This window comes from Saccopteryx bilineata, chromosome 3 (assembly GCF_036850765.1).
Source record: "Saccopteryx bilineata isolate mSacBil1 chromosome 3, mSacBil1_pri_phased_curated, whole genome shotgun sequence".
NCBI lineage: Eukaryota > Metazoa > Chordata > Mammalia > Chiroptera > Emballonuridae > Saccopteryx > Saccopteryx bilineata.
This window is the reverse complement of record NC_089492.1, coordinates 267,891,804-267,906,601: the sequence shown is the minus strand read 5'-3', so window position 1 is coordinate 267,906,601 and position 14,798 is coordinate 267,891,804. Positions and strand designations below refer to the sequence as shown.

The window sequence follows — 14,798 nt, the reverse complement described above, 5'->3', positions numbered from 1 at the left end:
GCTATTCCTCACCAGGCTGGAAGCCGGCATTAGTGCTAAGTGGGTAAATTAATGAGTACAAAGGAACTTGATGCTGGAGACTCATCTGCCCCCCACACTGCTAAATGCTCATCTCAATGGAGACAGTGGGTCATAACAGAGCCAGAAGTAGGGTCTGTAACCCCATTATAGCCCCACTGGTGCCAAAGATATCCCCAACTCCCCCTAGCTGATACACCAACCAGGTGAGAGTGTGGAGGCAAAGCCACGGCACGGGTGCCACAGTCTTGCTCGGGCATCACCATGGAAACCCCCGTCACATAGACAGACAGTGGAGTAAGGAGACGGTAATGAAGACAGCTGCTGTATAATGCACGTGAGCACGAACCGAGGCAGAGTCACTTGTGAAGGGAGATGAGTGATGGGAGAGGCACTTCAGAGGAGACGAGATGATGCATCACAGGGAAAGGCAGGACCAGCCACATAAATTATCTAATATCGGGGCTTGGTGTTTGCGCGTTGCCCATTTTTGGTCGCTCTTTGTAATGCTCCTCCATAACTGGCTACAGCAGTACATAATTCATTGAATTTAGATTACTCGCATTTGGCTTCCAGACCTTTACTAAACTGAGGACCGGGACGTGCGCCACGTTGGACCAGCTCTTCCGTAACCACACCCTAAATCACCATCCACGGGACCTCCCTGCCCCCTCCACGCTCCCGTGCTCCAGCCACAGCGGACGGGCCTCCTCCTCTGAGCCCCTTATCCTGCTTCTGCGCTTGTCCATGCTCTCTTTCCACCCAGGAGGCCTTTTCTCTCTTTTTCACCTAATGAGGGTCCACAAATGTTCCGAAGTCCAAATCAGGGGCAAGACCCACTGCATGTCATTGTTGACCACTCCGAGCTTGAACACTGTCTTTTCTCCCGTGGCTGCTACTCACCTTTCGGTCTGAGCTCGGGCATGAACTTTCCTGGAACACCTTCCTGGATGCCCCAAAGTGAGTATCACAGTTTCTATTTCTCCTCCAGATACTTAATCAATTTGTATGTAAGTGTCTATTAACCTGCCTGGCCCCCCTGCTCCCCACACCGAGTAAGCGCAGCGTGGGTATCTGAACAGGCGCGAACCTGGTACCAGGCACAGGGCAGATGCTCCGTAAATGTCTTTACAGGTGCGGAGACAGGGAGGCAAGGAGGGGCCCGTGGGAGGAGGAGGGGCGGCTGATGTCCGCGCAGCAGGACAGATGGAGAGGGGGCTGGTGGACGGGAAGCACAGACCTGAGAACTGGATGGCAAAGCCCTGCTTGCTGGTGAAGAAGTCGGTGCTGAACTGCAGAACGACCGAGTTGAAGGTGCTGTGCAGGTCCTTGGGCAGGGCCGGGCCGCTGAGCTCCTTCAGCAGAACCCCGCTCTCCACCGGCCCGTCCCAGATGCGCAGCACGTCGTGGACCTCCTCCGTGTCGAACACCAGGAAGTGGAGCCTGCCGGGGAGAAGAGGGGGCAGTCAGAGGGGGCTCCGCCGCTTCCGCCCTCCCCGGGGCTGCTGCTTGGGGAAGGTCAGGAACCCGAGCAAGACTCGCGAGAAGGAGGAGTGGGCAGTGTCTGCCGCTCCTACTTCCCCGTCCCGCTCGCCCCTCCCATTGGAGTCACTAGCAATGGGGACAAGGGCGAGGGGTGCAGGGTTTCTGCATCTTGTCTGTGATTGTGAGCTTCACGTTGCCATCGTCAAACCCCACCTGTCTCCTCGGTTCTACACAACAGCTCCCAGATCCCACTCCGCCATCCATACACATATCATTCTAGATTGTGAGGGGGCTGCTGGGAAGGGAAAGTCTGGGTTGGAGAGGATATAAGTAAAAAAAACCAAATAAATCAAAATGCCAGCAAGTTACTTTGTGGACATGGACAATCTGATTGTGAAGTTTAAATGGAGAAGCAAAGGACCTGGAACATATTGAAGGAGAAAAAAGCCGGAGGACTGGCACTACCTGATGTGAAGACTTGCTCTAAAGCTGCGGTCATCGAGGCAGCATGGAATTGGTGAAATAACAGACAAACAGATTATTGAATCAGAACAGAGAGCACGGAAATAGACACATATGAAGAGTCAACTGCTCTTTGACAAGGGAGCAAAGGCAACACGATGGAGCAAAGAGAGTTTCTCTAACATACGGTGCTGGAACAACTGGACACCCACGTGCAAAAAAAATGAATCTAGACATAGACCTTGCACCTCTCACAAAATTTAACTAAAATGGATCACAGACCGAAATGTAAACATAACACTGAAACTCCCAGAAGATAACAGAAGGGAAAACTCTGATGTCCTCGGCTATGCTGTGACTTTTTAGATACACGAGCTACGAGAAAACAACTGATAAGCTGGAAGCCATTAAAATTAAATATTTCTGCTCTGCAGAAGACAACGTCAAGGGACTGAGGAGACAAGTCACAGACTGGGGGAAAGTATCTGCAAAGGACACGTCTGAAAAAAGACTGTTGTCCAAAATATACAAAGATCTCTTAAAACTCAATGATAAGAAAACAACTCAAAAAAAAACAAACAATGGGGGTTAAAAGCCTTACCAGACACATCTCCAAAGGAGATACATAAACAGCAACTAAGCATATAAAAAGATGCTCCACATCATGTGTCATCAGGGAAATGCAAATTAAAACAGCAGCAAGACACCGCTATACAGCAATTAGCACCGCCCAAATCTGAAACATGGACATCAGATGCTGACGATGTGAAACAACAGGGACGCTCGCTCATCACTGGTGGGAATGCTAAATGGTACAGCCCCTTTGGAAGACAGAGCTAGCCATACTCTTAATGTACAACTCAGTAATGATACTCCTTGGCATTATGGAAATGAACGAAAAACTATGTCCACACAAAAACCTGCACTTGGATATTTAGAATGTTTCATTCATAAGTGCCAAAACTTGGAAGCAACCATGATGTACCGTAGTAAGTGAATGAATGAATGAACAAACTGTGGTACACCCCCCAAATGGAATATTATTCAGCACTAAAAAGAAATGAACTTTCTGTGGGCTCACCTCCTTGAGCCCAAAGGTCACTGGCTTGAAGCCCAAGGTCATTGGCTTGAGCAAGAGGTCACTTGTTCTGCTGGAGCCCCCTGGTCAAGGCACATATGAGAAAGCAATCAATGAACAACTAAGGTGCTGCAACAAAGAATTGATGCTTCTTATCTCTCTCCTTTCCTGCCTGTCTGTTCCTATCTGCCTCTCTCTCTGTCTCTGTCACAAAAAAAAAAAAAAAAAAGGAAAGAAAAAAAAATAAATGAGCTTTCAAGCCACGAAAAGATATGGAGGAAACTTCAATGCATATTGCCAAGTGAAAGAAGGGATTCTGAACAGGCTCCATACTGCATGACTCCGACTATATGACATTCTATAAAAGGCAAATCTATGGAGACAGTAATAAGATCAGTGGCTGCCAGGGACTGGGTGGATGGGAGGGAGGAACAGGTGGAGCATGAAGAATTTTAGGGAGGTGGAAATACTGTTATGATACTAGAGTGGTGAATACGTTATTACACATTTGTCCAAATCTACAAAACGCACAACATCAAGACTGAACCCTAATGTAAACTGTGAACTTTGGGCGATAATGATGCGTCACTGTAGAATCACCAGCTGTAATAAATGTCCCACTCTGATGGGGGGTGTCGAGAACGGGGGAGGTTGCACATGTGTGAGGGCAGTGGGTTTCTGGGAAATGGGGTGGGGGCAAGGGTGAGCCTACACCTTGGTTTCCCCAGAGCAGAACTGGGGATATTAGCTACACACCTGCTTGCCTCAGCTAATCCCTGACAGCCTGAGGAGGTGGGCTCTCCCTGTGCGTGGTTCCTGCTGGCCACAGAGCTCAGTAGGAATCCCAAAATTCCAGAACAAAACGCCAAAGCTGCCTTGGTTATGAGCCTGTGTGTGACTCTCTTCCTCTTCTAATCAATTTATATTTTAGAATAACTTTAGATTTACATAAAAGTTGCAGAGATAACCCAGAGATCGCCTATAGACCCCCTCCCCTGTTCTTCCACTGTTAACATCTTACATTTACCCAGTACATTTGTCATAACTAAGAAACCAACCTTGGTGCACGCCTGTGAACTCAACTCCAGACTTTATTTGGATATCTCCAGTTTTCCCACTGATATCCTTTTAGTAGTCCAATTCATTCATCACTATCTCCTTTTAAAAATATCTTTTTAAGTTATAAAAGTAGGGCATGCTCAAGACAGAAAAAGGCAAGCAATATACAGATATTCTGAATTTTTAAAAAGTCTCTCTCACACAAACCAATCTCTCTCCTAGAGCCTTTCACTTAGTATTAGTTTTGTTGCATATCCTTGTAGATTGTTTCTCAATGTGCACAAACACATTTTCCCCCCAAAATGGAACCATATTTTACACAGTTTTTTTTTTTATAACTTTCTTTTTTCACTGAATACTATATTATGGACATATACATTTATTTTGTTCTATAGAAAAGAACATTGTTATATTTCACTATTGTTTTAGCATTATATTTTATGTAAGTCTGCAAGGAATACTATTCTCTTTATGTAGTTTTGCATTATTTCTGTTAATATTTCAGTTGACTTGTAGAAATATTGTTTTTGAGGGCGGTGGAATGGGTATATATGGTTTAAATGTTGATAAATATAGTTAAATTATTCTCTAAAGTGACTATATCAACTTACAGTCCCACTGAACAGTATATTTGTTATTGATATATTTTCTCCTAGAGCCTGGTATATTTTCCTTTTAAATTTTGTTAATTTTGTCTATTTTGGCATAGAAGTTATTCACTTTACGTAATCCGCCATATGAATCTTTTTCTTTAAGGATACTAGGTGATATATTATTCTTGGGGAAACCCTCTTCTCCCCCAAATGATCAAAAAGCAAAATTTTAATGTTTCCCAGAACTTGTACAGTTCCTTATTGTTAAAGGTTTATAGGTTCAATATTTTTCCAAATGAACATTCAGTTGTTCCAACACCTGTGTAAGGTTGCCTCTTCCATATTTTGACTGTAAAATGTGGTTGCCTGTCTCTGAGCATTTGTTCCAGCTTATACTTCATTTAGCTATTTGTTTGCTACTCGTCTCCCCAACAAGGAGATGATTTTCATGAGTTCCAGACCAGGTCTTGTTCACTACTGTAGCCCCAGGGCCTAGCTGTACCCAATGCTTGGGACATGCACAGGAATGCCTGGGGAATGACGATCCTTAAGACTGAATGGTCCAGGTTCTCCCCACTGGTTTGCAATGTCGCCTCAGCTGTGGGTCCGGTTTTAGACCCTCTCCACAGCTTCAGGGCGCCCTCCATTGCCTGTATTGGGTTATCGCCATGATCGCACGAACACAGCTATTCAGCTTCCTTGGTTTTCTTTCTTTTCTTTAAAAGATTTTATTTATTGATTTTAGAGAAGAGAGAGAGAGAGAGAGAAAGAAAGGGGGGGCAGGAGGAGTGGGAAGCATCAACTCATAGTAGTTGCTTCTCATATGTGCCTTGGCCAGGCAAGCCCGGGGTTTCGAACAGGCGACCTCAGCGTTCCAGGTCGACACTTCATCTACTGCGTCACCGCAGGTCAGGCAACATTTGGTTTTCATAGTCTCATAATTGGTTATTGTTACAGGGAAAGTTCTCTTTCCTATTTTCTCCCCTAAATTTCTTAGCTAATTTCCCAAATTTACCCTTTCAGAGTAACTTCGCAGTTACCAAGTTCCAAGATACCCCACTGATATTTTAATTGGAATTCAACACATTTATTGATTAATTGGGACAAATGGATATTTTTGCGTTACTTATTTTCCCCAGCCAGGAACACTATAGATATTCTCAGTTACTCTTAGGGCTTAGTTTTTATGTTGGTGGTTTTTATGGTTTTCTTCTTTGTTACATTTCTTATTACATTCACTTCACTTCGTTGTGAATGGGATTTGATTTTTTCGTTACACATTTATTGTTGAGGATATATGTTCGTGTGTTTCTTATTTTCAAGCCGCCAGTAGGTTCCAATAGGGAATCAAGCGGATCCCCAGTGTTTCCTAGACAGACCGCTATTGATTGAGATGGAGATTGCTCAGTGCCAGAAGCTGCGTGGGCTGTCGCAGTGCCTGTGTCCTAGCACCCTGGGCGGGTCTCCCCTCTGCGGGCTTCCAGCAGAGTGAAGACAGATGGGCTTTTTTTCTTCAAAACACTGACAGGGAACAGACTGGCAGAGGAGGCCCCATGGGGGAGGAGGAGTTCCCCAGGAAGCAGAGAGAACGAGCCCTCACTGCTGTCCCCGTTCCGAGAGTCCCCCCTTCCTCCTCTGCTCCCTCATTGTTCTCAGATGCGTGGAGGCTGGCAGCCAGCCGGAGGAGCAGACCAGGTGGTAAGCTGGTGCTGCTAGTTGTCCTCCTGCTCCGAAAAGAGGTTTGTGGGGGCCGGACTTGTCAGGGAAGGAAGCAGGTTACAAGAATTGAAGTTCGGGTGGCTTGAAAGGGAGTGTGTTTTCTTTGGATTAAATAATGTGAGACAAGATCTGGGGGCAGAGGAGAAGTTAAGGTGCCCGGGAGTTAAAGGGGGCCCGCACACCGGAATTCAGGTATGGCTAGGACGTCACAGGGAACAGAGCTGGACCAAGAGAGGGAAGATAACGAGGGCCTCAGAATCACCTACCGGAGTTGGGGTTTTTTCTTCTTCCAGGTAGAGACGGACTGAAGTCCCTAGGGGTGAGTGATTGAATGAATGAATGAGTGCATCCAATGAATGAAAACCCAGGAGGACCAGCCTGATAGGAAGTTGTGAAAAGAAAGAACAGGAAGACTAAGTGGGAATGAAAGCAAACATATTACAAAACACACACTGGTGTCCAAGGCACTTACACATCATCCCACTTAATCCTCACAACATTGTTATTTTGTAGGTAGCACTGTTCCCATCTTTCAAAATGAGAATACTGAGGTTCAGAGAGGTTGAATAACTTGCCCAAGGTCAGGGCTGGTTAGAAAGCAAGTCAGAATTACATGATAAAATTAGAGTCCGGGTCAGACTTTAGTGCTTTCCCTCTTTTCCCTGAAAATGCCACTCACACATCCAGAAGGAAGAGGCTGTGGCCGTGAGCCAGGCACGCACCGGAGAGGCCCCAGCAGTAATCACTAGTTTACATGTGACTCATACACCAGGGCAAAGGGCTGACGTTCAAGGCCATGAATTAAGAATGCCAGTCCATTGCATTCAGCTTAGCTGATCTGATAATCAGACAAAGTCAAAGGCTTGGCATTGATGAGGTCGAGGGAAGTAGCGGGAGGAGGCAGGAGGAGGCCGGAGGAGAGGGCCCAAGGCCCTCTGCGCGCAGAGACAATGCAACTTGGCAGCGGAGAGGACAGGGGCCGCCGTTCCAGACTGCCTACTGCCTTCATGTATTTACACATCTCGTCTGTGCCGGGTGCAGGGGAGATAGTGGTGAAGATGACAGACGGTGTCATTTTCCAGTTGTGTCTGGAGGTGGGTGACACTCCCGCACACACAAACCCATTAAGAGGCTATCAGCGGCGGCAAACGCCGTGAAGAGATGGGCAGTGCTGAGATGGAGTCACTGCTTTACCCAGAGTGCCCAGGTTAGACCCTCTCTGAGAAGGTGACATTTAGGCAAGAAGAGAGGCTCAAAGGTAGCCAGCCGAGGGGTAAGAGGCGGGAGGAAGGGTTCTGTGTATGAAGGGCAGCATGTGCAAAGGCCCCACAGGGAACGAGCCCCGAGCTCGGAAAGGCCACTGAGGCTGTTGCTGGGCTGAGAGAGGCAGGTCGAGGCCAGGCCAGGAGGGGGGCCCTGTGAGTCAGGGAAAAGTTTGGACTTCATCTACACGCTAAGAGAAGTTAAGTAATTAAAGACTTTTAAGTGGGGGCCTGGCAGGAGCTGGTTTACATTTCAAGATCTCTCTAGCCACCCAGACGAGAAGGGACCGGCTAGGACTAGAAGGGATTGCAGGGAAGTTAGCTAGGGGGCTGTGGCAGCGGTCCAGCGCCCCCTCTTACTGTAAACCCTTGATGGTGGCCCATGAAAGACACTTTGTCAAACCAACCACATTGATGAGGACTCTTATTATCTGAGAGAAATCAGAGTGTACAAAATGCTAATTAGAGGTTCTGATCGATAGGGATCATTCTGGGCCCAAACAGACATCTGGGTTTGCCTGAGCCTTGGCCCCCGTAGGCGAACATCTGGTCTTCTTTCTGGCTTTTGAAACACTGAACGCAGTTTGAGGAAGGACCCTGTCCCCACCATCCCTGACAAGGTGTTTCTTCATGTTGATGCTTTGCTTGCAGGTGTGTTAGTTTCCTGTTTATCTGAACCGCAGGCCCGGCACGGGCCGGGGACGAGGGTTGACATGTGCTGCGTGTCAGGCTCCGTGTTGAGGGCTCTGGGAGTGTGCAAGGCTCTGTCTTTGCTCTGGAGGCAGCTGCTGCATAGGGAAAGAGACTAGCACAACATAACAATAGGTGCAATGGGTGCTGACAGGGTGGGATCAATAAAGCGCTCCCCAAACCCCTGGGGGAGGAAGGAACGAAGCCTCTGTAGGCAGGTCTGTGTGCCAAGCACTTCATGTATAATGTCCAAGAGCCTTATAAAAGCCCCGGAATTTACTGGTCTCATCTCTCTAGGCAGAGGAGAACAGAAGCTCCATATCCATGCATGCTGCAAATGGCTTACCCAGTCTACCTGAATCATTACCAGCTAGAAGCAGTGGTCATTGGGACTTGGACATGAGCTGCAAAGTATAGAATGGTGACAACTCCAGTGCCATGCGGACTTTTCCTGGATGTGGACTTTTCCTGGACTCCTGCTCCCTGTGACAGCTCCTAACAGACTGAACTGTGGTTGGGTTGCATTTTTCAGGGATTTGGCATGGTGATGGGGCCAACTTGGACTTGGTGAACATGTTAAGGACACTACTCTTTTATGGATTCTTGCTGTATTGGCCAAGAGTTTGCTTAAAGGCTTTTAATCACTGTAAAAAAATAGAAGACTGGGTAAAGAAGATGGGGCACATATATACCATGGTATACTATTCAGCTAGAAGAAATGATGACATCGGATCACTTACAGCAGAATGGTGGAATCTTGATAACATTATGCGGAGTGAAATAAGTGAATCAGAAAAAAACAAGAACTACAGGATTCCATACATTGGTGGGACATAAAAACGAGACTAAGAGACATGGACAGGAGTGTGGTGGTTACGGGGGCTGGGGGGAGGGAAGGAGGGAGAGGGGGAGGGGGAGGGGTACAAAGAAAACTGGATAGAGGGTGACGGAGGACGATCTCTCTTTGGATGATGGGTATGCAACAGAACTAAATGACAAGATAACCTGGAAATGTTTTCTTTGAATACATGTACCCTGTTTTATTGATGTCACCCCATTAAAATAAAAATTTATTTATAAAAAAAAAAAGCCCCGGAATTTAGAGTCTATTTTCCCCATCTTGCTGATGGGCACCTGACATCCCCAGGTGTTAACACCAGTGACTGGCAGGGAGTGGGTTGGGGAGTGGTCAATAGCTCGTTGGCAGAGGCAGTATTCAAACCACATTGGTCTGGTGCCAGAGGCCTTTCGTTTGTCACACCTTCTTCTAATTGAGAGAGGAAAGGAGCACTTCATGGAGGAGGGGCCTGAAGCAGCGGTAAAGAAAGAAAAGCACGAGGAAACTGAGAGGGGAACGAGAGAGCGGAGTGTGCAGAGCATAGGAAGTGGAACTGGCCTCCCTGGAGGCAGACCCCCACCCCACCCTCTCAACCCGCCCTTCCACCAGGGTCGGGTGATCTTTCTGAACCACGCATTCCACCCGGTCACGGCTCTTCTTTCCCAACAGATCCAAGTCAAGACTTTCTAGAGGACACACCCAGTTCTGCACGAGCAGCCACACCTGCCTTCTCCCACTCCTCTGACCCTTCACCCAGTTCCTTCTCATCCCCTGGCTTTGCGGACGCCCCTCTGCCTGGATGTTCCCTACTCTGCACGCGCCCCGGTACCACCTGCAGTGGGTTGAATCGTCTCCCTTCTGCCAAAAGATAAGTGCAAGTCCTAACCCTGTGTACTTGTAAATGTGCAGATAAAACTGTGTTAAGATGAGGTCATACTGAATGAGGGCGGGCCCTAAATCCAAGGACTGATGTCCCTGTTAAAGGAGAGGGAGATTTGGATACAGAGATGCTGAGGAGACATAGGGAAGCAGACCATGTGAAGGTGGAGGCAGAGATTGCAGCCATGTTTCTACAAGCCAAAGAACGCCAGCAAGCCCCAGAAGCCAGGCGAGAGACGTGAAGCAGATTCTCCCCCAGAGTCCTCTGAGGGAGTGTGGCCCCGCCGACACCTCGATTTTGGACTTCCAGGCTCTAGAGCCATAAGAAAATGAATCTGCTGTTTTAAGCCATTCAGTTTGTTCCAGTGGCCCCAGTCAACAATTACACCACCTGGCTCGAGCTTAAAAGCTAGGAGACCACCTCTCATTGTAGGAGCTGACCCCTCTCTAGGGCTATCCACGGGCAGAGCTTGCTTCTGGGGTTCTGACCCTCAGTTCCCACAGTCTGGAGGAGTTGAACCCATTGGGCATCTTTTGGAGACAGCTCACTTCACGGATTCCACGTGGTCCATCTGTGTCCATTGCAAGGATGCAAGGACAAGAAGAGGAAGAGAAATCCACGCCATCTTGCCACGTTGATTTCCCTTGCCTTCTGACTGCCCCCCAGAATATAAAAGGGCTTGGCTGGCTCCCAAGGAACCGTCACCACGGCATGAACACAAGGGACACCGCCGCATTGATACGAGTCATCACGGCGAGTCTTTACATCAGGGGAAAACGGCATGTCAACAAACAACTGCTGTCGGGGGCAGAGGGTCAGCAGTCACTCCCATCCCCAAACGAGAATGCAGCTTCAATCATCCTTCGTGATGCCGGAAAATGACAGTAAGAAAATGTGCGTGTTTTATAAAACGCTCCCTTCTGAACCATGGAGCTGCAAATCAACAATTAAACCATGATCCTAATAGCAGACAATAGTAAAGCATCGTGCTATCCAAAGAACAAAAACGGAGAAGACAACCCAAAAGCCCAAAGCAAGCGTCGGTGTCTAAAGCAAAATCAGAGGCTCTCCTTTCCTGGGGCCAGCTGAAACTCAATAGAAAAAAGAAATTCTATTGTTATTTTCTTAAGAGAAAGAATGAACCTGGGCGTGGGGTCACTGAAGAAGCAGCGGTGGCTGGCGTTCTGGGACGTAGAGGCAGTGCACAGATGCAAGCCTTAGGTTATTAACAGTTTCTAGCGGCTCTTCCATGCAAATGGCCTCTCTTGCTTCATGCTTAGGACTCTCCTAAAATCTCTCCAACAAGCAGCACCTGGCCTCTGCACACCCAGTACCTCTTGCTAAGTGGTCCCAGGCTCGATACTAGCACAGCCAGTCTTGGTTTGCAGCATGGCGTCTCCTGGGCATCTCCAAGCCCAGCACAAGTAGCAACCATCTGCAGATCACCCTGTCGCTCATGCCATGTGGCCCCAGGTGGGCACAGGTTGACCTTGCACCTCCTGCGAGGCCCCAAAGCCAATGCACCTGGTGGACAGCTTCAGACAATGCTGGATTACAATCCTACCTCCTCTACAACCAACACACTCCAGGGTTAGACTCGAGGAGCAACCAAGCCCTATGGAAGCAAGTTCTGCTCCACAGGGTTGACTCCTGCACAGCAGCTCCTCCGCTGTAGTCACAGCTGGTCCTTGAAGCTGATTGGTCTGGAGGTTAATCCCTGCCAGTGACAACACCAACAGCAATCAAGGCTCCACGACCACAGGACAGTGCACACATAGTCCACACAGGGGCACACCTGGAGTACCCAGTTCAGGTGACTGGGGAGGCTCACCACTGGGCCCTATAGGACACCTACTATTTTAGGGCACTCTACCAAGTCTGGGAGACATAACGGCTCTACCTGATACATAGAAACAAACACAGAGAAGCAATCAAAATGTGGAGACAAACAGGTTTCAAATGAATGAACAGGAAAAATCTCCAGAAAACAACTAAATGAAATGGAGGCAAGCAACCTACCAGACACAGAGTTTAAAACAATGGTTATAAACATGCTCAAGAAACTTAGTGAGAACTTCAACAACAGGGAAGAGGACATAGAAAGCATAAAAAAGAACCAGTCAGAAAGAAAAGATATATTGAAATGAAGAATAATTTACGTGGAATCAACAATAGAGTAGATGAAGCCAAGAATCAAATAGGTGATTTGGAATATAAGGAAGAAAAAATAAAGAAAGAAGGGGAAAAAAAGCAACACCCAGTCAGAACAGGAAAAAAAAAAGAAAAAGAGGAAAAAAAAGAATAAAAATATGAGAACAGTTGTAAGGAGCCTCTGGGATAATTTCAATTGTACCAACATTGGCATCACGGGGGTGCTGGATGGAGAAGAGGGAGACAGTAAGAAATTGAAAATGTATTTTCAAAAATAATGATAGAAAACTTTCCTAACCTGGCGGAGGAAATAGACATACAAGTCCAGGAAGCACAGAGAGTCCCAAACAAGATAAACCCAAAGAGGCCCACACCAAGACACATCACAATTAAAATGCAAAAGATTAAGGACAAAGAGAGAATCTTAAAAAAGCAGCAAGAGAAAAGCAGTTAGTTACCTACAAGGGAGCTCCCATAAGATTGCCAGTTGATTTCTCAACACAAACTTTGCAGGCCAGAAGGAGTAACAAGTAATATTCAAAGTGAAGGAAAGCAAGGACCTACAACCAAGATTAGTCTACCCAGCAAAGCTGTCATTTAGAATTGAAGGACATCTAAAGAGCTTCCCAGACAAGAGAAAGCTAAAGGAGTTCATCACCACCAAACCAGTATTACATAAAATGTTAAAGGGACTTCTTTAAAAAGAAGAAAAAAATATATATTAAAAACAGGAACAATAAAATGGCAATAAAGACACATCTATCACCAATTCAATCTAAAAATCAAAATAAAGCAACAGGCAGAACAGAAACGGACTCACAGATACAGAGAACATTTTGACGGTTGACAGACAGGAGGGCAGCTGGGGATATAGATGGAAAAGGCGAGGGGAAGAAGTACAAATTGGTTGTTACAGAACAGTCATGGGGATGTGAAGTACAGCACAGGGAGTACAGTCAATAATATTCTAATCACTATGTAGGGTGTCTGATGAGCGTGAGATGAAGTGGGACATAAGTTATGTAATGTCTAATCATGGATGTACACCTGAAACTAATGTAATAATGTATATCAATTGTAATTGAAAAATTAAAAAAATGATTAAAAAAAGATTAAAAAGAAAAGGCCATTGCTTTGTGTGGCACTCTAATGTCCTGGGTGACCTCGGGCCAGTTGCCTTCTCTTCCTCATCACCCTGTGGATGAGAACTGCCCATCACGAGCTGCCCTGAAGGTGGCAGGGATTCTGCGAGTCAGCGGTGTCTCTTTCCTTCTTGGATTGAATGTTTTCCATAAAATGAAAGGCTCCTGTTCCCTGCAGAGGCTTTATATCAAAGTAGGAAATATAGTGGCTGTGGAGGCAAAGATCTGGGTTCAAGTACTAGTTCTGTGAAGGCTAATGGGGGGACCTTGGAGAGCCCAGTTTACAGCTCTGGAAAATGGAAGTCACATCATCAATTCGGCAACGTTACTAACAGGATTATTGCAAATGAAATCACATGTAAACTGCCTAGCGCTGACCCTGATACATAGTATGAAATCAATGAGTGGTGAAACCACCTAAAACAAATTCCATTTTGCTCTATTTATTTATTTTTACTTGACTAAGAGAGATGACTGTCAGTTTCTCCATATACATATTTCCAACAGGTTTTGTTTTATGTTTTCTTGCTAGGTTATTTGGTGCATAAAGATTCATGGCTGCTAGCATTACTATGGACTATGAATTTTATCATGTGAAATTACTCCTTCTGTCCTGTTTAATGTTTTCTTTTTACCTTGAATTTTACCTTTTTTTTTTTTTAAAGACAAGCAATATTGTGATCCTGCTTCCTTCTTAGCTAGTCTTTTCCTGGACATCTCAGTAGGTTAAAAATTATGTATGTTTTAGTTTTTTTTTTTTTTTGGTTTTTTTTTTTTTGCAGTGGCTGTAACAAAGTATCCCAAACTTGGTGACTTAAAACTACAGAAATTCATTCTTTCACAGGTCTGGAGGCCAGGTGTCTGAAATCAGGTCACCAGGCTAAAATCAAGCTCTCGGCAGGGCCCGCTCCCTCTGCTGTCAGCCTTTAGGGAGAGGGACTCTGCCATCTGCCTCTTCCAACTCCTTGGCTTGTGGCTGAATCATTCCAATTATTGTGTCTATCTTCACGTCCCCTTCTCCTCTGTGTGTATAAAAGCTACCTGCGCTTCCCTCTTATAAGGACACGTCTGGTTGCATTTAGTACCCACCCAGATGTCAGTTGGCCACACTGGACCAGTATAAAACCCTCCCTTTCAAAAGGTAAGTAAACAAATAAGCAAAACATAAATAAACTCGTGGTGGCCCTTAAAACATTCCGTTCACAAAGAAGAAATAGAAACATATTTTCTGAGAAGATGTTACACTTGTAGGAGAAAATATAAACCGCTACGTAGATGATAGTCTCACTTACATATGAGAAACAGGGATGATAAGTAGCAGAAGGTGGGTGATGAAATGGTCAAGGGGAGCTCCTGAGATAGAAATACAGTGTGGAGACAAGTAAATGACACAAAGAAACTAAACACACAAGGACAGTTAA

General features: G+C 46.2%; 1 protein-coding gene across 2 annotated transcripts in view; it reads right to left on the bottom strand.

Annotated features, from left to right (window-relative positions):
- The window catches only part of CSMD2 (CUB and Sushi multiple domains 2), a 606,087-nt gene that overhangs the window by 134,581 nt on the left and 456,708 nt on the right, over positions 1-14,798 (bottom strand). For both annotated transcript variants that reach the window (XM_066269721.1, XM_066269723.1), the window contains exon 26: positions 1,259-1,461. In XM_066269721.1, coding sequence (XP_066125818.1) covers positions 1,259-1,461 — 203 coding nt within the window. The remainder of the gene's footprint in view (positions 1-1,258; positions 1,462-14,798) is intronic.